Here is a 27,320-nt window from a genome sequence, read left to right as displayed (position 1 = left end):
CAAACATACACGTCTTCTGCCTCGATGACAGGCAGCAGACATCACAACAAAGTAAACCCTGTCAGACAGATCTTTGCACAAAGTGGGTCACGTTGTCAGAGAACATTGGAGATGTAACACAAAAGGATGAAAGGAGACAAGAAGACAGGTAGACAGCAGCTACGGCGGCTGGAAGGAGTGTTTAAAAATAGCCACACAGGTAATTAAAGGTACAGAGCGCTCAGCAGGAGGCAGGCAGCGAGCCCACTATGGGTGATTTGTCTGAAAAAACGAGAACGTTTCTCTGTCTGCATGTCACATGACTGGCATCGGAGGCCTGTTGCACGTTTTGTCACGTAACAAACTTCCACCAGTCTTATTGGGGGAGAATTTTATGCGATCAACCCACACAAAGTATAGGATAAATGTGAAGTGAAAGTAAAAATTACATGGCCTTCCGGTGTTTTTAACAATAAAAATCTGAAAAGTGTGGCATGCATTTGTACTCAGACCTAGGGGCGGGCGATATGGACTTTCAATTTTATCACGATATATTGTGGTATTATCGCGATAACGATAAAAGATATAAAAGACTAGCTTCTTGTAGTCTTTTTAGGTCATTTTGTGGTTGACCTGATATCAGTTATAGCCCCATATAAAAAAAAATACTATCCTTAAAAAAAACACATTTAATAATGCAACACATTTTAAAACATTTGAAATATGTTTCATCAGGACACAACTTGCATAAAGAAATGGGATTTTAATCACTAAACTGCACACAGTTACAGCAATTAATTATATTTTTGAATTGTCATTTATAGATGCTCTGAAGAAACCAACTTTGGAAAAATAGCTAAATCCTGGAAGACGGTGACAGCGAAAACAGCTGATCAAACATGTCAGGTAAATGTTCGCCATGTTGGAACTTATTCAGCAAATGTGTTTCCATCTCCTGTTTTTTGCATTAACTTGCCAAAAACCTCCAGTTATAGCCCCATATAAAAAAAAAATACTATCCTTAAAAAACACATTTAATAATGCAACACATTTTTAAACATTTCAAATATGTTTCATCAGGACACAACGTGCATAAAGAAATGTGATTTTATTCACTAAACTGCACACAGTAACAGCATTTAATCATTTTTGATTATAATTATATTTAGTCATTTATAGATGCTCTGAAGAAACCTACATTTAAAAAAAAAAAAAAAACTAAATTAACAATCCCTACAATACTTGCAGTTTTTTGGGGGTTTTCAGACATTACTAAGTGGAATTTATCGTTGTCAAGATAAACTCAAATTCTTTTAAGAAATGTTTCACAATAAAACAATCAAGGCCCAGACCTACTCAGACCCCTTTATAATGATCCCCCAAAAAAAATACAGAGCCGCATAGATTAAATAAAGTCCACCTTTGTATTATTTTAGTACAAATAAAGTTTTCTGTGAATACCTCAGAGGTCTGACTATAGTGGTGAAGAAACAATATGGCAGCATGATGCACAGGGACGTTTCGTCAGTAGGGGCAAAAAAAGAGGTGTAGAGTTGGTGGAATGATTGAGAAAGTGAACTTTTTGGAAGAAAGCCTTTGTGAGGCTGCAAAAAGCCTGAGACTGAGTTGAAGGTGCATCTTTCAGCACGGCAACATCTCAAAACATACAGCCAGACTTTAGATACAAAGGTTTAGAATAGATCAAACTATATTCATGCTAGAAGTCAAAAGATAAATCCAATTGAAAATCTGAGGCAAGACTTGAAAATTAATGTTCACAGATGAGTTTTATCAAATCTGACAGGTAACTGATATTTTAAAAAGAGCAACAAGCAAAAACTTCAGTTCAAAGATATGCAAAGCTGGTAAGAGTTGCAACCTTAAAGACCTGCTGCTGTGATTTCACTGAAAAGTGTTTGTAATAAAGGATTGACTCAGGGCAGCACAATACAAATGGATGTCACTTTTTATTTCTTTATTTTTGCCTTTCCACTTCCTAATCATACTGGGACCAACTGCGCTGGTCAATCAGCGTTGTAGCGTGACAAAAGGAAGACGAGACAAAACCTAAAATAAAAAAAAGATATTTAAAAAAAAAAAAAAAAAAAACACACCGTCGACAGATGTCACCTGATTTATACACTTGCAAACCCAAGACATCACAAGAGAGACATTTGTTAATTATCTAACAATGTTTAATGAACTTTTATTTAGTTAGATTAATTAGGTAACAGTATACAATTCAGTTCACAGACACACTAGTGCCCTCACAAACATAAAATGGACTGTACAGCAGAATTACTGAATACTGCAGCAGCGAAGTGCAGTGGGTAAAGACATGTCAAGTTTTGAGAATGAGTATATATTTATATATAAAGTGAGTGTAGGTTCACCCATGTTTACACAGGGGTGTCTGTATAGCTCTATGTAACAGTACAGAAGTTGATCTGTAAATGTAGCCATTGGGTGTGTGTTGTATTGTGTTGATCATGTGTCTGTGTGTGTGTGTGTATAATATGTTGCAAATGTTTAGACAGTCCAGTCATATCAAACATTAATGACGGGCAGCTCCGTCGTCGGTGTGTTTCACAGCTTCGGGGGAAGCGTCCCTCGGTTCCTTCCTTCTGCTTCCTTGCAAAGTGAGACACCTGCAGAGACGAGACGGCCATCAGATCAGGAATCCTTCCCGCATGCATTATTTTATTTTCATTTTCAGAATCCCATAATTTTCTAGACTTAAGATTTACATTAATTCTGATTTTTTTTAAATCAGATACTAGACATTTAATCTTGATAATTGACCTTTACATGCTTGAATAGAAATAGCAGTCATAGGTTAGCATCACAATGCTGAAACTGGTGTTTGATTGTCAGGGTGTGATGGGGTTACTTTATAGCTTTTCTGAAAGTTAGACTAAAATAGATAATTTTTTACTCCATAACATATGGACTTGTTGTAAAATGCCGATAATATACACAAAATGTAGATTATTTAAAGCACAATTTCTATACAGTTCTGGTTTATAAAAAAAAAAAAAAACATTAACCAGGGGAGTCGATCACTTTAACGTTTCATTTCCAGTTAACATATAAAAAAGGTGTTGCTGGACTAACAACGAAGTTAAAGCAGCAACGTGTAACTTTTAGCCACTAGGGGGCTCTAGACATGTAACTTTCAGGTTTAGCACAGCAGAAGGCCACTGCATAAATTAAGACTCCGTGTTTTGGAATCTGATAGCAGACTGCTTTGGACCAGCAGATTGGGAAGTCAAGGGGTTACTTGTAAAGACAGGGCCACATTCACCCTTCTAGATTATCCTCCGAGTCTCTCAGTGAAGCAGAAAGGGAGAGGACGAGGGAGAGGGAGAGGGAGGGGGAGCTCTAGGTCACATGACCGATTCAGAGCTGGATCTGTACCTCTCAACTTGCATAGGCAACTTTTTGAAGACCGCCTGCGCTGAACGTCCACAAGCGGCAAGTATATTGACCTGAAAAATCACTTAACTCTTACTATCACTTATATCTTAAATTAAGCTAATACTTGGGTCAAAACTTACACTGTGCTGCTTTAAGTAATGTTTTCTTGGAAAAAATATTAATTTAACCCAACAAACACTTTTTTATGTGTTGACTGGAAACTAAATGTTAACATAAAGTGGACAACTGACCTGTTACACTTTTTTTGTGTGTTTGTCTGGCATTTCAACCAAACCCAGTTTAAGAACCTGTCCAGGTGTCTAGAGTCCCAAAAGTCAAGAAAACCAGTCTAAAAACAAAATACTGATGGATAAAATGTTAAAACCATGGAGTGACATGGCAAATTTACAGATGAAAACAAGTTTAAGATTTGATGTGTATTACTTTGAAAAAACAAACTTAAATATGTAAAGCATAATTAGGATGTCTTTTAGAAAATAAACAGAAAAAAGTTTGAAAATGTAACCCACCCTCCCAAAAAAAAAAAAGTCTAGATCTGGGAAACAATAAAAACAAATTCCACACATTCAAGACTTTTCAGGAGTTCAGTTAACAAAGACATAGTTGTTGTTGGTTTAAACATTTTGTCGAGCAAGAGCTGCAAACATTTAGGTGTCCGATCCTGATTTAGTTCCTTGAAAACGAATATTTACCACACATTTTTGATAAAACTCCTATCAAGTAGATGGCATTTCTCTCAAGATCTACAGTTTTTAGTGTTACAACGTTTTAACAATACAACAGAAAAGTCAAAAAATTGTATTCCCCTTGCTGCACTTTTTAGGTAAAGTTCCCAGTAAAAAAAAAAAAAAAAAACACACAAAAGAAGTCAAATCAAAGGGTTTCCTGAAACAGACTCCCCGACTTGAGTCTCCTGCTTCATCTTTCCAGCTCCGATATCCACAAGGTTGTGTCCGCTTGCCAATTCACCAGTTCATGCCTCTATCTCGCCATGAGCTCCCACTAAACACTAAAAGACTGCGGTTCAGTTTATTTCTCTTGGTATTTAACAGATCTGCACAATACATCGATGTCGTCTAGTATCACAACCACAAAGACATCTTGGATGTAAATTTTCAGACGCTATGCACTGAAGCTCTAACCTGACCCTAGCCAGATGGATTTCGCTCCGCCTAGCTTCACTCATCCATCTGGAACTGATCCATAGGAATGGCGTTTCAGAAGGCTGGGCCTTATCAAAAATCCTTGCATATGATTGGATAAGCCATTTGTCTGTCATCTTTATCGACGTGCTATTTCAACCACTCACACCGAAGCCAACCCGCGACACTGTGAGAACAACGCAGGAAAAAATCTTCTTTTTTTTTTTAAATGTGTTTGCGGCTCTAGTGGCACGTGTTTTATTGACAGTGAGCTGACAAGAAGAGGGGGGAAGACAGGCGGCAAAGCGCCGCGGGTCGGAGTCGATCCCGGGCCGACCGCGTCGAGAACTAAAGGCCTCCTAATATGGTTCACGCTAACCGCTCCACCACGGGCGCCCCGGAAAACAAAACTTGCCAAATCCGGTCTGGAGAAGGGCTAAAACATCATTTCCACCAACAAAAGCCTTCTCAGCCGTTCTCTGATGTTCTTTTAATGAAACAATATTAGGTAGATTAAACAACACGGAACAAATAGCGGCATCAATGTTAACGCCTGCTTCCTCGATGCGAGCCGCCATTGCTGTCTGAATCAAAACAGTCTCACGTCACGGTCGCATCTCCTCTATGTCACATCTATGAAACTCCAGCCCTGCGTCCTGATTGGCTGGACAATAAAATTGGTTGGAGAAATCACTCTCTATGGGAGATGTCCCAGATGGATGTAAGTGGAGCTAGGCGGAGCGACATACATCTGGCTAGGGTCAGGTTCCTGAAGCTCTGCTATGCCATGAAATATGTGTCCCCTAAGTCACTTTTACTGTCACTCCTGTGTTTTCTGCTCACAACTAATACAGCTCTTAATGACCAAGATCTGATGATGAAACAGAAACCGCACAGAGGGAAAACTTTGATTCACTGAAGGTTAAACCGCTGGTACAATAATCAACAATTTAAATAAATAATGCCCGCCTCTCGCCCAGTGAACGCTGGAGATAGGCACCAGCAGCACCGCGACCCCATGAGAGATTAAGCGGTTTGGAAAATGGATGGATGGATGTTCTAACATTTTTTTTACCTTCACTAGCTAATTAATTTGATAAATTATAGGGTTTTGTACTCATAACCATTATGACACGTTGCATATAATTTTATTGCATATTAATTTGTAAATATTTTGAATACACGACACATTTCATCCACCGGTTTAGAGCGAATAAACCAGGCAACACAAAGCGTCATTGTGGATCACTCATCTGAGAAAAGAGCAGAGAGGTTCTCAGTAACACGTTTTTCTATCGGGAAAGTTGTAATAGTTCTTTCTCGTCAACTAGCAATGGCGACGTTACTCGCCGTCCGGAGACGTTGAGAAAGAAATGCAGTTCTACGCGAGATAGACGGGTAAATAGTGGAAGACGGCGACAGCGAAAAGAGCTGATCAGACATGTGAGGTAGACGTTCGCTATGTCGGAACTTATTCGGCAAATGTGTTTCCATCTCCCGTTTTGTGCATTAACTCGACAAAAACCTCCAGCGAGTTTTAAAACGTTTTTGGAAAATTGAGGAAGTATTTATCGAATTTTGACGTTTCCATCGACCTTTTCTAATCCGATATTTCAAAATGCGCGTCAAAGAAGCGTTGATGGAAACATTGCTAATAATAATAATAATAATAATAATAATAATAATAATAATAATAATCCTGACCTGAGGCACACAGCCAAGATTGTATAGGAGCAGCTTGGGGCTTAAACCCAATCACTCATTGCAGGAAATACCTAAAAGGAGCGGTCTACTGATGCCGCCCTTTCAACCTCATTGGCCTTCAGAGGATCTACAGAGAAGAATACGAGAAAACATTGAAAAAGAGAACCAGACTTGTGGAGACACACCCAGCAAGGCTTTCATTGCTGAAAATAATAGCTTCTACAAAAATGCCGGTAAATTCTGACGAAACACTGGATTAACAACCTTTTGGTAGTAAAAAAAATTATAAATAATTGAACATCTATCCCAAAAAAAAAAAAAAAAGAAAAAGAAACGAAAAAACTTCCCTCATGGGATAATGAACGTCTGTGAGAAAGGAAAAAAAAAATATTTTTTTTAGGATTAGACTAACAAAGTATGAAAACTCTGGTGACACTAAAATTTCTACAAAGGTCAAAACAGACCTGATAATGACAAAACACTACACTGCAAAAATGGAACTAAAATCAAGTAAAATTTTCTTGAAATTAGTGTCTTTTTCCTTGATTTGAGCAGCTAAATAAGACTATTTGCCAATGGAAAAAGAGTTTTGCACTTAAAATAAGAACATTTAATCTCCATCATCTTATTTCAAGTGCCGGCTATCTAATTATCTTATCTTAGGGGTAAAATTACTAATTCCATTGGCAAATAGTCTTATTTAGCTGCTCAAATCAAGGGAAAATATACTAATTTTAAGAAAACTTTACTTACTTTTAGTTCCCTTTTTGCAGTGTAATTGTTTCCCAACAGCATAGACTTTTGCTAATATATGTTATATTTTTTATATATATATATATATATATATATATATATATATATATATATATATATATATATATATATATATATATATATATATATATAAAAAATATAATATATATTAGGGCTGGGCAACGATTAAAATATTTAATCGCGATTAATCGCATAATTTGCCTGATTAATCATGATTAATCACATTGTATTTACAAACTCCAAGAATGAATTCAAAAGTAGTGTAAAGAGCACTTTTATTTTAATGTTCTGCTGCCATATGAACAAAAGTGTTGTAACATTTGTAGCACTTATCAGTAACACATATTTAGTGTAAAGCTCAACTTAAACATGTAAAACAAAAAATAGGAATAATAATCAATTAAAGCTTATTGCCACCGACAGGGAATTCTCTTTATGGGGAAAAAATCTACCAAAAACAGGCAATTTCTGAGGTAACCGCAGGGAGCAGCATTACCATTTTATGTTCAATACCAAAGTTTAACTTGGCAGTGGTTACAACTAACTTGTTTCTGTCATATTCCATGCTGGAAGAACTTTAAACTGAAATGCTTGCTAACTCGATATGCTTGCGTTGCTTGCGTTTATTTGACGTTAACACGCGTCTTTTTGTTGTTGCTTTCTCGCGTGCATATAGTGAATGGCAGGGAAAAACAGGCAAAAACACATGGATACTTTGAAACGAGAAGCGACTTCACCGACGGCGTCTAAGCAGACCCCCCGCTCCGCACAAAACTTGTTCCGGCCGCCAACTCACCGCCTCGCCTCGCCTAAGCAAATTCCTGCGGGAAACACCGCCTTCCACATGTTGGCTTTGTTTTTTTCCGGCCAGCACCTTTCTTCCTCTGAATCCGAGGTTTGGCTGACAGCGAGGTTATTGGCGCATTATCGCCACCTACTGTTCTGATTCAAACCCTTACACCGCAGCAACAGACCTTCACAAAATAAAAGCATGTGACCAACATGCGTTAACGCGCGTTAAACAAAATATCGCCATTAATAGTCTAATGAGTTAACGCGAAATTAACGCGTTAAACTAGTTAACTAGTAACAGCTGCTTTATCATTCTGCTTCTGAGTATTTAAAGACACTTAAACTCACGGTAAAGACGCACCAAGCCGTTGAGAATCAGGGACAAAAACCAAAACGAACCAGAACCAAGCCAACCTGAGCACGTTGGGAGCTGCTTGAATAAATTCCTAGCCTGGTTAGGCTGACCTTACCTTCTCACCAGTCGTAACGTGGACGTGTGGGATGCTGACGATGTCGGGGAGACTCATGTCGATGGGGGGGTGTCGAGCTGGAAGGGGCGGGGAGGGCCAGCTGCTGTCCTCCTCCGCGCGGGTCCTGGCCGTACTCCAGCCCGCGGGCGTGTGGGGGGGCGTATCTTCCCGCCTCCCTCCTCCACTCCTCATCAAACGCGGCAGCATCACCTAACAGCGAGGCGGGGTTAAGAGTTTGGTTGGACGCCGCTTTTATTTGCCTCGCTGAGCACAGGGTTAACAGGGAAGCTCTTATTGTGAAGTGACTCACTCTCGTCGAGGTTGATGAAGTCTTGTCGTTCCTCTCGATCCCCGGTGCGCCTGTTTCGCGAGCGCTCCATTATGTGCGCCCGCTCTCCGATGTGGTGGCCGATGGCGAGGCGCTCCAGGCCGCTCTCGCTGTCCCTCATCGACTGCCGTGTCTCACGGATCTGAGAAATTCACAACAGACACAACTTTAAAAAAAAAAAAAAAAAAAAAAAAAAAAAAAGACGACAACCTGAACTCTATATGAACCGAGACTCCAAATGTTTGTGTAATAACTGAGATTTATACTCAAAGTTTGCTCACTGTCGGTACAGTTAGTGGTTTTCCATGAGCCGCTGAGGCCAGGAGACTACGCTCATGCTTAAATAAACACACCATTACAGCCCAGCGTTCAGCTAGGTGTAAATCAGGCCTGGTTACGTTGTAATACAACACCAGCCTTGGAGAAAGATCTGAAAAAATGTGAAAACACTCCTACCCCTCCGGGGCCTGTTCTCGTTTGACTTGTCTGTTGATAAACTTTAGGAGCTCCTGGGTCTGTGGACGAGTACGAGATCACTGTTGAAGAGGAAAATGTTTGACAGTTTGGCGATCCGGTCATTCTTTCCTACGGAGGAGAAGAAACGTGATTAAAAACCTAAAGTAAAAGTCAACAGGTTCACAATTATAGAGGTGGCCGACGGAGCTGCTTACCATGTTCCCCATCATTTCTCCCATCATGCCAAACATATCCATGAACCCTCCGCCCTGCAAATATTGACAGAAGCATTGTTTAAACTAGGGCTGAACGATTTTGGAAAATAATCTAATTGCGATTTTTTTTATCTTAATATTGTGATTTAATGCAATTTATTTTTCCAGTTTAATTTATCATGCCTTTTTAAACATATACCAACAACAAAACTATTTGTTTCCTCGTCATGCGGATTAGTTGCTAAAAGACCCACAGCATCTAAACTCGGAGCAGTAATGATTGCGTTCTGCCTACGATATATTTTGACTTTTCTCTGCATTACCCACAAGCAACAAAAATGGCCTCCAAATAAAGATATTTGTAAACAAGGACTATTTAAAGCAAGAACTTTTAATGTTTCTATTAATCAGAATATTATTCAAGAGAACAGCTTTTAATTGATATGGACATCGATTCTTGTTGAACATAATGTCCAACCAACAAGCAAGTCTATGTATTAATCTGATTGACCAGAACTTAATGCTATGTATGATTATAAAAACTCTAAAACAAGTAATAGTTAGATTATCTCACTGCTGCAACTGTCTTCCCTTCCATGTCGATTTAGAAATTGCGTTTTTTTTAAAATCGTGATTATATTGAAAATGCTATTAATTGTGCAGCCCTAGTTTAAACTCAGGGTTTCTGCAGGTTTCAGTAAGAAATTGACTGAAATTTAAATTTAAGATCAAATTAAATAACTGAAAATGACTGCAGCACATTCAAACAGATAACTTACCTACCTCTTATGTTAAGTTAAATATAATTCTGTCAATTCAGCTTGATGTTTTTTTTTTTTCAGCCCTGCCACGCACGTTTGTTGTTGTTTTAAACGAGTTACACAACTACAACACTTCTTCCAGTAAACGGAGCTTAACGATGATTAGTTTCAGCTTGCTAATGAACTCTACATTTTACAGCCAGAGCTTGATTAAATACACAATTTACCATAACAAAAAGGAACAAGCCATAAAAACTTAGGCGCATAAATCTAATTGCAATTATAAAGAGAATAGTCAGAGTGTAGTCAGTGACAATATTGCAAAATGTTTGAATAATTTCCATTCAACACTAAATTTACCTGAAGCTCTGAAAAGCTTTCTGACGGCCAAGTATTACATGAGACTTTTTAATCAATGCATTATAAGAGTAGATCACAAAATCAGCTACTCACCATTCCCATCATCCCAAAGGGAGCAAGGGGACCCGCCTAGGAAACAGATCTCACATTAAAAAAACAACAACAAAAAAAAACAACAACACTAATTTGGACACTGAACAGGCAGGTTCTTTGACACAGCAGCTTGTTACCTGTCTGCGTGCTGCACGGTGTGGCTGGATCTGGGGAGCGAGAGCAAATGGATCCATGGCGAAAGGTCCGAACATAGTCCTCATCTGCTGTCTGTGGGCAGCAAATGGATCCCTGAAAGAGAGGAGTTCAATAAGTCACTGGGTGTCGCTGCGTGAGCTGGACTTAATCTGGTAAAATTAACACAAGAAAGAAAGATGTAAAACTGGACATAAAAATGCTACCGTTATGAACATCAGGCGTTTCTAAGATACTACGATACAACTATCCCACTCTCAGGTACCTGAGGCCCACTGACCCAGCCGGGACATGGCTCATATTTCTCATATCTGCTGAATAAACCAGCAAAACCGTTTTAATTTTGGGGAAATCTGGATTTTATTTTCCCAATGCACTGATTGGGCTTCCATGAAGAGAATAGCATGTAATGATGAATGAAAGTTTAGAAAAATATATTATGAAAATATTGTAAAGAGGAAACCTTTTCTAACCGTAATACGAGGCACTTAATTACTTATTTTACGAAGCCTGTTAATAGCTCATTGTCTAAAACCACTAGCAGCAAACATTTTATCATTGTTTACAGTGGCAGGGCTGCCATCTTGTTTAACAAACGTGTATTTAGTTCCCTTTCGGTCAACTCCCAGACAAAATGCTTGACATTAAAGCAAGATAAGATAAGATAAGCTTTATTGATCTCACCTTGGAGAAATTCACATGTCACACCGGCTCAGTAATCAATAGTCATAGGAAAGAGGAGTCAAGTAGGACGAGGTGCATCAAATATATACACAATATGTCCTCGTTATACCATGGATCAAAAGGAGTAGGTAAGAAAAAGTAAAAAGAAAGAATGTCTTCTGTACATTCACTGTGGCTTATACGCCTGTGTATTGACATATTTAAAAAGCAAGCTTTTAAAAAAAAATATTTATTTTTTTGTGAAATGAAAAGGAAAAAAAAAATAAAATCGATTAATCGGATTTAGTATAATAAAATCTGAGATTTGATTTTTAAGCCACATCGCCCAGCCCTATTTTTTTTGTACCTCTGGCAAGGTACAAAAAAAAAAAAAAGCTTGTGTCTCTTAGGTTGTCCCATTGATAAGAGTCACTTGCCTCTGGAAAAGGTGAAGAGATATACACATCTCTAATTAGACAAGTAAAAAAACACAAGGCTCAACGACATATCGCGATTGGCCACTATCCATTCCATACTGAGCGTTTTCATCTAATGGCTTTTATGTCACACAACACCAATAGGCAGCTCACACCGGTCAGTATCCTTACTATTTGGGGAATTTTTCTTTTTTTCAAGGCCTTCTGCTCCTGAAGTGAACTTGAGACTTCTTTCCTTTTGCTTTATTGCCATCTCTACCCCTTATCCAGATCAGTGCTTCCAATCCATATCATTTGTCCCCTGGTCACACCACTGACCCTGCCTGGACACGGTTAATAAACCCAATGCTGCACCATCGACCAAGGCTGGACATGTGTAGCATAACCAGTGCCGACCGACCAGCCCCAGCCGGACATCGGTCAGACCCCGATACACAACCCACCCAGTCGCCCTGCAGACCTAGGCTTGGCATATGTCACCAAGCCCCTGCGGCTAGAAACAACAGATACCTTTTTGATGTTTCGCAAAATATATATATATATATATATATATATATATATATATATATATATATATATATATATATATATACACACATAAAGAGTGTTCACACGCAAACCCTACATTAAAAAGAAACAGACATTTCCATTCCCTGATGTCTTTCATGTTTTAGATGTCCCTGCACCAACACACTCGATTGACATAATCAAATGATATCCTTAGCAAGTCATTAAGCTCTGCAGTAGCCTGATGATGAGCCGTTCACTTAAATCAGGTATGTTGGGATACATTTAAAACACACAGAGGAGGACCAGCTGCATAGGACTGAAACTGCACACATGCCAGGCTTAACTGCAAACCTCTGGTAAAAAAAAAGCCCGCCTTGCAAATTAAATGTGATGCCGATTAAAATAAAATCTGCTAACTAAAAATAAAATCTTAGGCTTTAAGCTGCTTAATTTGCATTTTTCGCTTTCTTCCGATTAAACAGCTGATTAAAAAATAAAATAAAAAGAATCCTGGATCTACAACTTGCCCAGAAGCAGTAACAAAATGATGATCAGGTGCAAGGTTTTAAAACGAAAGATAAAGCAAATGAGAGTTTACGGGAATAAGTTATGTTTAAATCCAGATTGAAATAATAATTTAAAAAAATGCTCATCTTTATGCATTTTGCTCCTTTCGTACAGACTCTGGCGTGCTGATGTAAAGATGCAGAGCCAGAAATGCCCAGAAACGACTAGAATGCGCTGCAGCTAGCTCACAAATAGCTTTGTTGATTACAGGGGAAACAACAGGAAGTGTAGTATTGATCGGCCATCGCCACAGCTGATATTTTAACGCATTACCTTCGGGAACTGGTAGTTCTTGTACAATTATTTAATTATTTTTTTTCCGCTTTATTGTCTATCCAATATGGTGGACCGCTACAGGCCCCCACCACAGCTGGCTCCAATAACGAAAGGTAGGCTACCTTCAACAGGGCGCTGTGAAAACGTCCCAAATGTAGCTTTCCTGGGCCGATAACGCACCAGAAAAAAACAAGAGACATAACACCGTTACAGACCACAAGCGTTAAAAACCCCAAATACTTACATCATGTAGGGATCTTCTTCGGCGTCATTCAAGAAGCGAAACATGCTAAGCGGTTTAACTCAGCTGGCTTATGCTAGCCAGCTAACTTGAGTTAAAGAAACGTTGAAAAAGAGTGACAGTCTCACTTTCAGGTCAGGCTGAAATGTTGGACTTTCAGTCCAGCTGCTTCGCTAAGAAAAACGACACAACAACTATATATTTTTAATGAATGGGGGGTTTCTAGCTGGAACTGTCACCAGACAGTAGATTCCAGAAACCTGGAGCAAACATTGAAAACGGAAGTCCGTCCTGTAACAAAGGAAAACACCGCTGCTAACAAGCTAGCATCGAAGCTAACGGCCGCGACTTCCTCTGCTTTTCAAACTAAATCATTTACCAAGAAACTTTCACAATAAATTAAAAAAATATAGCCATTATTTAAACACATTTTTCAAGGGGGCAAATGTTATGATGAATGTTAAAACGACCCGTTTAATTGGTAAAATACCAATAAATAAACGTCAGATAGCTAACTTCACTGTTACGTTGCAACGGTTAATGTGGTTTCTTGTTCAGCCACTAGATGGCGACAGAACACATGAATTGTACATACTGTGCACTACTTCTGTACAGCTAAAAAGTTAAATTCTCAAATATAATAAATTTGGTTCCACGTTACACCGTGTTCATAAAACATACAGTTGTTATCTACTATTTTGGCCTTGAAATTACTGTTAGCACACTCTGCAATATCTTGCTATCATGGAAACCATTGGTTAATGCTGTTGTCTCCACTGTAAATAACTGTGCACAGTTTTTTAACCCCCCCCCCCCCCTTTACATATGCATTATGGCCCAAATCCTTTATTTAAAATGCTGCTTTATCATCTTTATTATATTAGAATTCATTAATCAGCAAAATGTTTGATTTTGTGTTGCAATACACCACTTATAAGAGGTAATTAGTGGCTAGTTAATTGACACGATACAGTTTTGTTTTTAAAATTATAATTTCATTGAAGTCTACAAACACTGTAATGTTAAAACCATAGAGTATAGACACGCAACCCTCCACACACATTTGCAAATAATATTGCTACAATAATGCCCCCATAATATATACATTCCTCGGCTGCATTTTAAGGAGTCTTTGAAGGATTCGTGAATTGGAACAGCTCACTGAGCTATATAATACAGCTATATGTATAATATAGCTGTATATCATAATATATATATATATATATATATATATATATATATATATATATATATATATATATAATATATTATGATATACAGCTATATGTATAATATAGCTGTATATCATAATATATTATATATATATATATATATATATATATATATATATATATATAGCTGTATATTATAATATATAATATACAGCTATATGTATAATATAGCTCAGTGGAACAGCCTCTGTCGTCGCTGTGACGTAATCGAAGGAATTAATAAACAACAACTTTATTACAACTTCTCGTACAGATAATTACAAACAAGGCATTTATTCAATATTAACAAAAGTTTAGATACAACTATATAAAACATTCAGAGTACAGTAATTGTAAACAATAATTTACTGATTAAATTTTTTTTCAAACTTTGTCAGTGATTTGACTAAGGTTTTTTTTTTTTTTGCTCCCTCCTATATAATGAGTCCAAAAGTTGTTAACCAACCACAACTTTTCCAAGTGAAAAAAATTAAATACAGATTTTGATTTGAAAAATATTCTTATAGTTTTAAAACAAAACCAATATTGGATGGAAACTAACTTAGAAGAATTTCACAAAATACGGATTCTTTGTAGAAATACCTGCTGTGGTTCTTACCACTTTAAGCCGTTTGGGGTTAGCCTCTTCCTGGTTTTATATCTACTGGAAATGCTGATAATTCTTCTTAGCATATTATCTCTAGCTAAGTCAGTTTGAATGGTTGGATAAATGTTTGATCAGCTGTTAAGCAGTCTGAGTTTCAATATTCCTGCTCAGACTTTTCCCACTTCTTTAGTATTTTGTGGTTATTGTAAGGCTTGTAATGAAAAAAGTGTTCCCCTTCTTACAGAGTTCTTGCGTTTTTTGCTTTAGTGTCTCACAATACATTACACATAGAGCCTAATAAATTAGGTCTGTGCCTTTGTTAATTAACGATTCAAAGTTAATTTAAAGTTAAATCAACTATTTTTTTGGCAGCTGGGTTCAGTTTTTACTAGCCACATACAATAGCTACCATACATTCAAAGATGGAGGTGGTAGTGAGACAGTCAAGGTCTGCATTGATGATTCAGAACCATGATAAGTTGCTGTAACTGAACCATGAATTCAGCTTTCTCTCCAAAACAGAAGAAATCAGTAAGAGAGTAAAACCCTTATCCAAGTACTGTATTTATATTTTTGCAGCTACTAAACAAAAATCCATAAGTCACAATTATATTATTGGAGAAAAGAAACACCCTCTTCAGCTGCATATCATAGGAGGAATTTTAGTTTGTTGTATAAAGCGCAGCTGCGCACTACAGATAACATACGAGGTCCATAAACTAGAGCACAAAGTTCAAGTTTTAAACAGGAGTGCCTTTATGTAACCTGCCAGAGGAGGAACAAGGTGAGTGAAGCTGAAAAATTAAACTCTAAGAGACAAAATAAATATTTTACCTGCAGCATCATAAAGGTTTTTCACTGAGATGAAACATTTATTTAAACCTCCTAACCTAAGTATCAGGGCTTTGAACCGGTTCAAGGAACGAAAACGAAAACCGAGAACTTTTTGTATTTTACAGGGAACAGAAACGAAACCGGAAACGTTATTATTTTTTATGTTCTGGAACTGGAACACTTATTTAAAAATAATGGTAACTGGTTAATACCAGTTTTATTTTGTTCCTCAAAGTTTTCGTTGCCTAATTAACTAAAAAAAAAAAGTAATTATTTTCCTGCGCACGTTATCATGACGGCTGAGGTTCACTTCCTGTGTGACATCACATCACACATTCGCTGACTGAATGGAGAGAGAGAGCGGTGTCTCCACTAGAGCTACACATCTTAAATAAGAGGTCAATTACGATCCATCGTTAAGTAAAACACTCATTCCAAACACAATATCAATAGCTATATTTGTCAAACGAAAGGAACGAAATTAACCATTCCGGGAAAAGTATTTTTTTGTTCTAACCGGTTCGGGAACGTCAATTTATTGGTGGAACTCATAACCGGAAACTTTATAATTCTGTTTCTGTTCGGAACGAACCGATTGGGGAAGAAAATCGGTTCAAAGCCCTGCTAAGTATCCAGTAAATATCAATAATGTATTGACATAAATCACTCGTTAAAGTCAGTAGCAGTAAAATAAAAGTTAATACTTGTGCGAGATCTCTTAAAATAAGAATTTTCAAAGATTAATTTATGTATTTGAAAATGGTGAGACTGCGCATTCAGACTTACTCAGTTCAGACTGACTGGATTTCTAAACGAATATATATGTACTCTCTCCTTGACAACTCTTTCTCCTTTATGTCCCATATTCAGACGGTGATTCAAAAACAGAAACCAGAGGTGTTGCTTCTTATTATTTCAGAATAAAGTCCTGATTGCTTTTTGAGGCCTAAAAGAGGCCGCTGATGGATTATGGTGATGTGAATATATTCATCCTCCCGTTCAAAACCTGCATGCTTTGTGAGTTTTAGGACGTATGTTGTGCTTATGTTGGATGGTGCCAACATACACTGCAAAAATAGAACTAAAAAAGTATTTTTCCTTGATTTGAGCAGGTAAATAGCACTATTTGCCAATGGAATAAAATTTTTGCCCTTAAAATAGGATCAATCCATCTCCATCATCTTATTTCAAGTGCAGTATATCTAATTATCTTATTTTAGGGGTAAAAATACTCATTCCATTGACCTGCTGGCTCAAATCAAGGGCAAATACATTAATTTCAAGTAAATTTTACTTATTTTTAGTTCTGTTTTTGCAGTGTAGGAGTGACTTAAAGGTGCATAGCCACTTTATTTGACTTTTTTATTTATGTTAGTAGCTCTCTTTAGTTGCATACAAAGTTTATCTGGAAGATTATCACGTCCTGTGTGCGTATTAGTTGTTATTTTGGTGTTTTATGCTTTGTCTTTGCTCAATTTGTTACTCAAAAAAGCCGTTGGTGTTTATTTTTAATAGCAACAGAAGTACATTGCTGCGCATACGGAGCAGGGGATTTCATTTCATTTCCTTTTTTTTTTACCACAGGTTTTTCTTCTACACAACTTTCCCTTAATATGTTTGGATACAACACTCTGTGAACTACCAGATTCTTTCAAAGGACTTTGTGTGGTGTACCCTCTAATTGGAGGATGTCAAAAGCTGTCAAGTCAGCGGTCCTTCCCATGATCCTTAACAACATAACATGATATCATAATATTTCTATATTAAAAAAGTAACTTTACCTGTTTTGTAATAATAAAACCTTCTTAATTTAGCCTATACAGAAATAAAGGCTTCAGATATGTATATCTATAAGTAATCTACATACATTTCATTTCCAAAACAATTATTAAAACAAATCAGGGTTGGAGGATGTTTTACTTTGGTTAAAAATAGCTGCATTAGAAAATCCCATGCAAGAAGATTGTAGCTGCAGTAGTTTTAGACATAAAGAAAAGCCCTATATTGTGACAGGAAAGAATACCTGTACATTATAAACGAAAAGATCAGAGCATTCAAGATCAGCGTAAGTGTTAAATTTGCTTAGAGACCATGTGAAAGCAATTTATTAATAAACTAAATTAACTCTTCTTGATAATGAGTCATAAAAAATTTGATCAAATACCCACAGCTGATGCAACAATACGTAAATAATTATCAATATTCAGAATTTGGCAAAGAACCTATTCCACAAAAAGATGAAAAAGATTCATCACATCAGCAGGTGAGCAATAGATACATTTCTCGCTATTAAGGCTTACACTAGATGAACGGCTGACACAGGGATGTATTGAAATCATGTAAGCTTCTCATTAAATCAGTCATTTAATCAGCCTCAATCAGTCGGTCTGTCTGTCTGTAGTCTATTTCTCTGAAGGGTAATTTTGTCTATATCAGGGAGCCTAAATTGCAATGGAAGCAATTAGAGGAATTTAATTAGATTTATGTTTATGCTCTCAGAATCACAGTTTTGACAGTTTAATTGTAAGCTGAAATATTACGCTTGATCTAGTTATAAAACATCCAATAAATTCGTATTATTATCACATAAAATTAGCTAATAGGGAATGAACAAACCAAGATGAAATCCAACCGCTTAAAGGGGATTCTCAAAGGGTTGGAGAACGAAAGTCTAGCTTGTGTTTAGCTGACAAAGATCCTTCCTTTTCAAATGGTATCGTTCTCTTTCGGAAGGTTAAATCACAGTTTGAACAGATAGATAAGATTCGTAAATACCCATCTGGAGTCTGAGGGAAAGTTTGGAAGAATTCATGAGAGGGAACAGAGGAAGGCCTGGAGGTCAGGTGCCAGCAAACGGCCGTTTCATAGGCCAAGGTGAGGAGTACCTCCATTTTGGGTCTGTTTACTATTTGAGAACCAGCTTGGGCTTCCTGCTCCAGGGTCACTTGGACATCTCTCTCGGCTGGGAAGCATGTGCCAGCTGTTGGTCACACCGCAGCTGTCTGCAAGGAGGTTTGCTCTGTGGCTGGTGGATGTTTGTTGTTACTCTATAGCCGCATTCAGAAATTCAAAACAATAAACATTATTGTTTAATATATTGCTGAAATATTAAAGAAGATTTGGGTAAATACAAAAAAGAATACGATTTAATTTTATCATCAGACCATTGCCCACTCTGGAAAAGTTCATTTATTTCAGTGACTCACTTGACTAAATCAAACAAATTATACTGATTAATTGCACAGAGACACACACTTTCAAACATTTAATTCTATTAATTCTGCTTACAGCTGATAAAAACACATTTAAGAAGTGATTAAATTTCCTTTCCTTTTTGACAAAGCTTATAGTTAGAGTGGCTCATGTTACCCTCAGTTACCTCTATAGTTATGCTGCTATAGACTTAGGCTACTGGAGGACATCAGGGTCTATTTTTCGCACTCTACTGATTTCTACTGTTCTCCAGTTTTGCATTGCTTGTCGTCATTTCAGCTTTTAATTTTTTGTTCTCTCTCTCTTTTTCTTCATAGTAGGTACACCTGTTCTGACGTTCTGTTAACTGTGACATCATCCAGGGAAGACAGATCATCCGCTACTACCATCTAATGTAGAACAGATTACTGGATCAATGTGTGCTTCTTTTTTGTCTCTCTTCTTGTGTCTCTGCTCTGTCTTCTCTAACCCCCAGTCGGTCGAAGCAGATGACCGTTCATACTGAGCCTGGTTCTGCTGGAGGTTTTCCTTCCTGTTAATGGGGAGTTTTTCTTTCCACTCTCGCTTCATGCTTGCTCAGTATGAGGGATTGCTGCAAAGCCATGTACAATGCAGACGACTCTCCCTGTGGCTCTACGCTTCTCCAGGAGTGAATGCTGCTTGTCGGGACTTTGATGCAATCAACTGGTTCCCTTATATAGGAAATGTTTTACCAATCTGTATAATCTGACCCAATCTGTATAATCTGATTGAATTTGACTTTGTAAAGTGCCTTGACATGACATGTTTCATGAATTGGCGCTATATAGATAAAATTGAATTGAATTATTACATTTGACCCATAAATAAGACATTATTTATACAAAAATGTAGGCTTAAAGAAAAGTATGCTTAACACCTGCTTAAAGGCTGTTATTTCAAAATCATGTTTTTTTCTACTGGCCTGCGTGTTGCAACATGCCTCTGAGTGTGCATTCTAATTTACTCAATAGATCGCAGTTCCAAACCCCTTTTTGTTTCGTTTCCAGACAGAAACACTTTCCAGATATGAATCCTGGCTCAAGGCAGATCTGCTGCAGGCTCTGGGGAGAGAGCTATATCAGAATCTTAATCAATAACTTTAAAAGAGCATTAATTCAACCTGTATTCACACGCATTTAACTTTCACAAACTGTTTTCAACACTTTATTATAACTGTATTTGAACTGCTTCAGGAGCACAGTTTGTGGAATTAAAAGATGATTTAGTTTGATTTAATACGTTTGATTTAATGGAACCTGAAGGTGTTTTCGTGAGTCTCGGTCAGAGTATTGAAGCGTTTACGTCGTCATATATGCACACGCGTGTTCAAGGTCTGTTTCTGTGCGTTTCTTTTCTGTTTCCTCATAGATGCAGACAGTGAAATGTGTAGTGGTGGGAGACTGTGCTGCTCAGAAAACATCCTTATTGGTCTCCTACACCAGTCACAACTGTCCCTCACAATATATACCAACAGTAAGCAAACCTAATAATATAGGCTTTATGTCATAGAATTAAGTCATGGTTTATGTGCTTCTCTCAGTTGTGTTGCTTTGTGCTCAAAGGTTTTTGACAATTATGCAGTCACTGTATGGGTTAGTGGACAGCCCTACACGCTTGGCCTATTTGACACAGCAGGTAACTGTCCTTGAAAGTTTCCCTTCTGCCATAGTTTTTTGTCCCTCTTAGTAGAATTAACTCTTGTCTCGTTGCGTCTCTCAGGTCACGAGGATTATGACAGACTGCGTCCCTTCAGCTACAAACAAACAGACGTATTTCTTGTATGTTTCTCCGTCGTTGACCCAACATCTGCTGAAAACACCAGAACAAAGGTCAGTTTTCTGATATAATATCACCCCTGACGTTTGAAGATTAATGTTTAGCTTTTTTGTTGGTGTTGTCCTTGTCATTGTTGCTGGGTCAAAATGTTTCCAGCAGCCTATAATTATTCACACCCCTGGCAATTTAGATCAAGATAGCGGTTAAATGATTAACGATCCAATTACATCAATGCAAAATTAAAATAGTGATCCAAATCATCATTTTTAAGATATGCCTTTATTTTTAAATTCAGGCACGAGACTATAGTGAGCAGGTGATCTATTATTATTTAAAAAATTAGAAGAATACAGTTTTTGTTTTAAATGCCTGATACCTATAAGCAGTGTGCGATTTGAAAAAAAAAAAAAAAAAAAAAACAGAAGGGGTGGGGGTCATTTCAAGTGTTTTATAAATGAACACAACAACGAGGTTATGTGGCCTGCTTGCTGTCTGGCTGGAGACAGCATGTAACCTGTCCTGTGCGGGAGGGTGGAGAAATTGGCTGCTGCTGCTTCTTGTCTTGTGACGCTGCCTGCAAATCTTCATCATCCAAAGTTCGTCCTGTAACATTACCCTGTTCATCCCGTCATCTACTCTTGACCTTTTCTGTTGATTTTTCGGGCCGAAATATGACAAAATACTTTGTTGACGTTCATGCTGCCACACGTTCTCATTCATTACTTGGTTAGCTATCAGGTGCTCTTTCAGGTAAATAGCTAGATCCAGTAGGTTAGACTATTGTTTTTAAACTTGTGCCATCTACTGTCTGGACTCGGGAGTGGGTATTAGTTTACTTTAACCGCTTCGAGCAGAAAACGTGTTAATACTCTTTAAAAACGGACAACAAAAAATTTAATTAACAAATGTGAAAGACACAAGACATGTATTTATATTAGGGCTGTCAAACGATTAAAATTTTTAATTTGAATGGATTAATCACATAATGTCGATAGTTAACTCGAGATTAATTGCAAATTAATTGCATGTTTTATGCTTTTATTTCTGAAAGTGTAATAGCCTGTTTGGGCATTTTAATATGCAATTGTGCAATAAATGACACTAATAAAATACATGCTTGTACAAAAAATATGTTTATTTTGTTATTTTTCAAGCACTTTTGAGAATTGGAATGAAGACATCCTAGTGACAAATGTTAAACTCTGGACTATGATGGCTAAATGACTAATCATGACGCCCTGATGTTTACACAATGTGTAAATAAATTTGTAAATAAATACCATGCCGATATATTTTTTTGCCTCTTAAACAAAGATAGACATGGTATTAGGCATTAATAAAAATTTTACATTTCAATAAAGTCATAAGTTTTATTGCTCTTTTTTTTACTCTCACACACATCTAATTCTGAGCTTTCACACCAACAACAATAATTTCTTTGAATATTTTTGCTTGCTGTTTATATCCATATTCGTACAGTTTAAGCCTGGAAAAAGGTTTTTAATTTCCAGGTCATTCCAGTCTTACACTTTGAAGTGGGCTGGGCAGGAGCTTAGTACCCTGAAAGAGACTGTTTAGCAACTGTTTAGTAACTCCAGGTCCTTCGTTTGGCAACGTAATTCAGCCTTAGTTTGTCAAATACAGAGAAAACTAATTAATAAGCATTAAAGTACGGTTTATGGGTTGGGTTTCTGCAATTTTATCAACGTGTAAAAGCTCATCTTCAGAACCAACCTCTGCTTAAAATGGTGATCTGCACCAAGTAATCTACTTTCAGCAGTTATCACCGGTTATTGCACCGTAAACTGCAGAAAATACGTGCAGAGTTGCTCTGTCTGCCTTTACTACCGTCGGCTCCTATGGCGGAGGGATATTTCAGCTGGATACAAAGTGTCTAGTGCAGGCAAGTCTCTTAATAACCGCTGTTTCATCACTTATTTTAGAGCCCAAATAAGCAATTTCACTTTCAGAAACGTGCCCAAAAAACCGCAACCCGTGACTCATGAAATTTACAAGTGCCTTTAGAATAAAACAAGCCCAAAGTCGCATGGGCACGGTGAGCGCGGGTCTGTTTTGCTACATTGATATCAATGTAAATATTAGTGTTAGATGGTCAGATATTATTGCATTATATGTCAGCAAATATTGTATCGTCATCCAAAGAAAGCAATATAATGTCATATTCTGACAAAACTGATGATTTACACCCCTAATGGTGAACAGGTGATCTATTATTATAATTTTTTTATATTGTCTTAAAATTAGAATAATGCTGTTTTTTATTTCAATGCATGATACATGTAACAGCTTAGAAATAAAATGGTCTAATCTTATTCTATGTTTATTGTTTGTGAGTTGATATCAATGTAAATAATGGTAGAAGACCAGATGATGCTGCATATGGAGGACCTGCATCATATCGATCTCATCGACCGAAAATCGTAACAGACTTTGTAATACCGGGAAATATTGCATCGTCATCCAAACAAATCAATATAAATGGTGATTTACTCCCCTATTGAATTCTTCCTATTAGATTACAGAAGTATGTAAGTTGTTTGAGAATTTCCAGTAGTAGACATTTACCAAGTGGAGGTGGTGTGGTGCTCATCAACTCTGCCTCACATCTGCATGCAAGTAACTTCAAATCCCCGGAAGCTTCATCTAAGTGAAAATTGTCCAGTAACTATGCTGCCTACATATATACTCAAATTTAAGAAGTCTTCAGAATATCCCATCAAACATCACAAATTAGCCCACTGGGGAGTTTGTGATGTTTTGTTTTTTCAGGGATTACTCCAACAGTATCTTGCCTCTGTTTTCTTGTTTCCAGTGGGTTCCTGAGATTTCCCATCACTGCCCCGGCACGCCCTTCCTGTTGGTGGGCACGCAAACAGACCTGCGGGAAGACAGCACCATAGTTGAGAAGCTGGCAACGAACAAAAAACGACCCATCTATCCTAAGGATGGTAAAAAGCTGGCTCGAAAGCTCGGAGCTGTCAAATATGTGGAGTGCTCCATGGTCACACAGGTACTGTGAGGATTTTCTATTGCGCATTTAGTAATTTGACAGCAAGAAATCCCATTTTTAATGGATGATTGACACATTTTCTTCTTCTCTTTGTTTTTTTTCTTCGTCTTTGAACAGGAAGGAGTTAAGACAGTTTTTGAGGAGGCCATACTGGTAGCCCTGGGGCCTGGTAAATGTATCCCTTAGTTGCCTCTGTTTGCAGCTATAGTATGTATGCAACGAATTTTAAGACACCCAGTCTAAATGTGCCTGATTAAAATGTGCTGTTGTAAAGCTGTGCACGTCACACATTTACATTAGGAAAACCTTACAGATCACCTTTTGAATCTACAGAACAGCATGAAGCTAAGCTTGGTATCCTAGAATTGTGATATGTCAATTTTAAATTTGTTGTACTGGGTCAAAAGCCGGACCAGAGACAGGCTGTAAATTAGCATTCTGCTTTAAGCTCTATGTACGCTGCATCAGCTGCCCACCGGTAACAATGTCTTAGTTGTTCTGTCCATGTTAAAATAAATAAAATGAAATGAAATTAATTTTTTAATACAGTACTTTCAATTAGTTCATTATGTTTTAATTAAGTGGTGAAATCTGAATGTGGGGTCATAACATATAATCACCAGGATACAGTGGCTCTCAAAGGTCTACTCATTTTAATTAAAATTCCTGGTTTCTGGCATTTAAAAAAATTAGACTATAATAAATAACCACTTTTAATGTGACATTTGACCTACAGTTTAATTATAAATTAAACTAATAGTTAAATATCACATTGCAATAACCTTGTCCAGTGTGTGTCCACACCCTTTAACTCACAGGTGTCAAACTCAAGGCCCGCGGGCCGAATCCGGCCCGTCAAGGTAATTTATCCGGCCCTCAAGAGCCAAAAAAAAGGCATATAATTTCATAAAGTAGAGGTATATATCCTTTTAAAGTGTATAAAGTGGCTAAAACTGTGCCTCATGTAAGTGTAACTCACCCCAATATCAACTTTTCTTGCAGATAAATTGGGCCTAAGGTTGCTATTTTACTGTGCATTTTTTATACTTTTATGTGAACTGCAATGAAATTATGAAATGAAAAGCATTGTCTATACACGTGCTACCGGCCCTTTTAATGACTTCATGACGCCAAAGTGGCCCCATATAGAAATGAGTTTGACACCCCTGCTTTAACTAATACCTTGTTATGTTGAGTCGACAGTATCCTAAATCTTGACTTGGCAATATTTTGTAACTTGTAGTTTCTCAAATCTTATATAACAAGGACATCTGTTGTGCTCAGCCCTCATTAGATGACAGATTTTCGATTTGATTCAGTTTTAGACTTTAGCTAGCTAGACTGTTCCCACACTTAAACTTTCTCTTGGGGAAGAAGTCCTTTTTGGTTTGGAGGCTTGTTTTTATGTCACTGGGATGCTAAGAAATAAAATCATTGTTCATCTTTGGCTTTCTGTCATGTTTTGTGTTTTTTGTTGGACTGGGAGATGCATGTCCGATTGGAATAAAATGCATCATGTAAGCAAGGCAATCGGAATATTATGATCAGATTAAGCTCAATCGGAATGAAATTGTAATCGAATGAGAGGGGTGGTTTATGCCGATTGACAAGCCGATCTGCATGCATGTAAACGATCAAGTTATTCTGAACGTGACAAGCTGATCTGAGTGTGCATGTGTGCCCCATGTCAGCGTGACGTTTTTCTGCTTTGAGTGGCAGAAATTCATACAGAAGCAAAACTGCCTGTGCTCCAGATACAACCTTTCTATTCGACATATCAAAAGTTCATTCAGGGACATTTTAACCGTAATTAGAACCTAGTGCAAGTCCAGCCTGGGCGATCGGAAGACAAACAAACTTGTGCAATACTGCTTAGTTTGCTATTTTCTGTTGTTCAGCAAAGACGGAAGTTCTTCTTCTTCTGTTTTTTTAGGGAAATTTGATAACTGCGCATGTCAGAGTGGTTCTATCCTGCATAAAGTCAGGTGCATATAAACAAAAGACCTCCCTAATGATCACCTTCATAACAAAACACGTTCCCTACATGTGCCCAGAGTAAGAAAGTTTAATAACATGTTATTTACAATTAAGCCCCAAACTATTCGTACTCCTCATGGATTTAGGTATATACACTGCAAAGACGGATCTAAAAACAAGTAAAATGTTCTTAAAGTTAATCTATTCATCCTTGATTTGAGCCAGTAAATAAGAATATCTGCCAATGGAATGAGTATTTTTACCCCTAAAATAAGATAATTAGACATCCTGCACTTGACATATGATGATGGAGATGAATTGTTCCTATTTTAAGTGGAAAAATCTTATTCTATTGGCAAATCATCTTATTTATCTACTCAAATCAAGGACAAATACACTCATTTTAAGAAAATTTTACTTATTTTTTGTTCTGTTTTTGCAGTGTAGTCATCTTTTAGTTTTACCAACAAGGAAATTGTGAAGAGTAAACGGAGGTTTACAACCGCACTTCTTCTTCTTTCTGTCTTTGGGTGAACTCGGTGGAGCCTTGCAATCGTGTTTTTTCCACCACCGTTAAAAAAACGTGCGTTAGAGCCACTGGACATGGCCCAAAGTGCACCGGTGATTGTACAGCACCTATATTAAGGCATTTAGAAAATTATTCCTGCCTGTGGCTATCAATCTCTGCAACGCCTCCCTCAGTTATCCTGACTCTGTACCTGTCATTTATGCATTCTCTGCACTGTTCTTGCACAAGTCACCATCACTTCACTGGGATTCCCAAGGGAAGTGATATGACTATTGTGATATGGTAATACCTTGTATGGAATGTTGTAAATATATATATAACAATGTGTGTATTCTGCAGCATGTAACAAAAGTAATTTTCCCCTGGGATCATTAAAGTAAAGGCTGAGTCTGAGTCTGAGTCTTTAAAGCCTTAAAACTGACAACTATGAGCCAGGGGTGCCACCAGGAATTATGGGCCCCATCCCAAGAGCTCATACAAATATGTAAAAATTTATTTGTTTTGGGGGGGGAGGGGGGGGGGTCTGTCAGTCAGTCAGGGGCCCTTGGAATTGTCCTAGCTTTTCACCCCCTATACAACACCCCTGCCATTGAGCCTTAGGTTCACGTCCGCTACCTGCACTCCACACAAATTACAGTAACAGCAGGGTTTGTTTGGTAACCAAAATTTTCTCTTTTGACTCGGATATAGGCAATTTGCTCATTCATGCAAAAGAAGCCCCGACCAGGTATTGAGTGCATAGAAATACTTTTTAGAACTCTG

At 37.5% G+C, this 27,320-nt stretch overlaps 2 protein-coding genes across 2 annotated transcripts; one reads left to right on the top strand and one right to left on the bottom strand.

Annotated features, from left to right (window-relative positions):
- Positions 1-1,939: 1,939 nt before the first annotated feature.
- Positions 1,940-13,674, bottom strand: mlf2 (myeloid leukemia factor 2). The gene is made up of 8 exons (XM_012870328.3): positions 13,363-13,674; positions 10,650-10,761; positions 10,513-10,548; positions 9,299-9,352; positions 9,084-9,212; positions 8,610-8,769; positions 8,300-8,509; positions 1,940-2,627 (listed from the first exon to the last, which is right to left on the bottom strand). The coding sequence occupies exons 1-7, from the start codon at positions 13,404-13,406 to the stop codon at positions 8,304-8,306; spliced, it is 741 nt and encodes a 246-aa protein (XP_012725782.1). The 5' UTR covers positions 13,407-13,674; the 3' UTR covers positions 1,940-2,627; positions 8,300-8,303.
- On the top strand, positions 12,650-24,928 carry LOC105931543 (cell division control protein 42 homolog). Its single transcript, XM_021320354.2, has 6 exons — positions 12,650-13,231; positions 20,614-20,718; positions 20,808-20,880; positions 20,965-21,074; positions 23,855-24,052; positions 24,170-24,928. The coding sequence occupies exons 2-6, from the start codon at positions 20,614-20,616 to the stop codon at positions 24,236-24,238; spliced, it is 555 nt and encodes a 184-aa protein (XP_021176029.2). The 5' UTR covers positions 12,650-13,231; the 3' UTR covers positions 24,239-24,928.
- Positions 24,929-27,320: the final 2,392 nt, after the last annotated feature.

The sequence above is a fragment of the Fundulus heteroclitus genome, chromosome 3 (genome assembly GCF_011125445.2).
Source record: "Fundulus heteroclitus isolate FHET01 chromosome 3, MU-UCD_Fhet_4.1, whole genome shotgun sequence".
NCBI lineage: Eukaryota > Metazoa > Chordata > Actinopteri > Cyprinodontiformes > Fundulidae > Fundulus > Fundulus heteroclitus.
The sequence above is the reverse complement of the archived record's forward strand: the minus strand, read 5'-3'. Positions and strand labels throughout refer to the sequence as shown.

What these genes read in the sequence shown, in the direction of transcription:
- mlf2 (XM_012870328.3), bottom strand. Translation starts at nt 13,406, where the DNA reads ATGTTTCGCTTCTTGAATGACGCCGAAGAAGATCCCTACATGAT. An exon ending in ACCGTGCAGCACGCAGACAG is followed by an intron (nt 10,549 to 10,649) that starts GTAACAAGCTGC and finishes TCTGTTTCCTAG; the next exon opens with GCGGGTCCCCTTGCTCCCTT. An exon ending in CGAGAACAGGCCCCGGAGGG is followed by an intron (nt 8,770 to 9,083) that starts GTAGGAGTGTTT and finishes TGAATTTCTCAG; the next exon opens with ATCCGTGAGACACGGCAGTC.
- LOC105931543 (XM_021320354.2), top strand. Translation starts at nt 20,614, where the DNA reads ATGCAGACAGTGAAATGTGTAGTGGTGGGAGACTGTGCTGCTCAGAAA. An exon ending in CTGAAAACACCAGAACAAAG is followed by an intron (nt 21,075 to 23,854) that starts GTCAGTTTTCTG and finishes TCTTGTTTCCAG; the next exon opens with TGGGTTCCTGAGATTTCCCA. An exon ending in AGTGCTCCATGGTCACACAG is followed by an intron (nt 24,053 to 24,169) that starts GTACTGTGAGGA and finishes GTCTTTGAACAG; the next exon opens with GAAGGAGTTAAGACAGTTTT.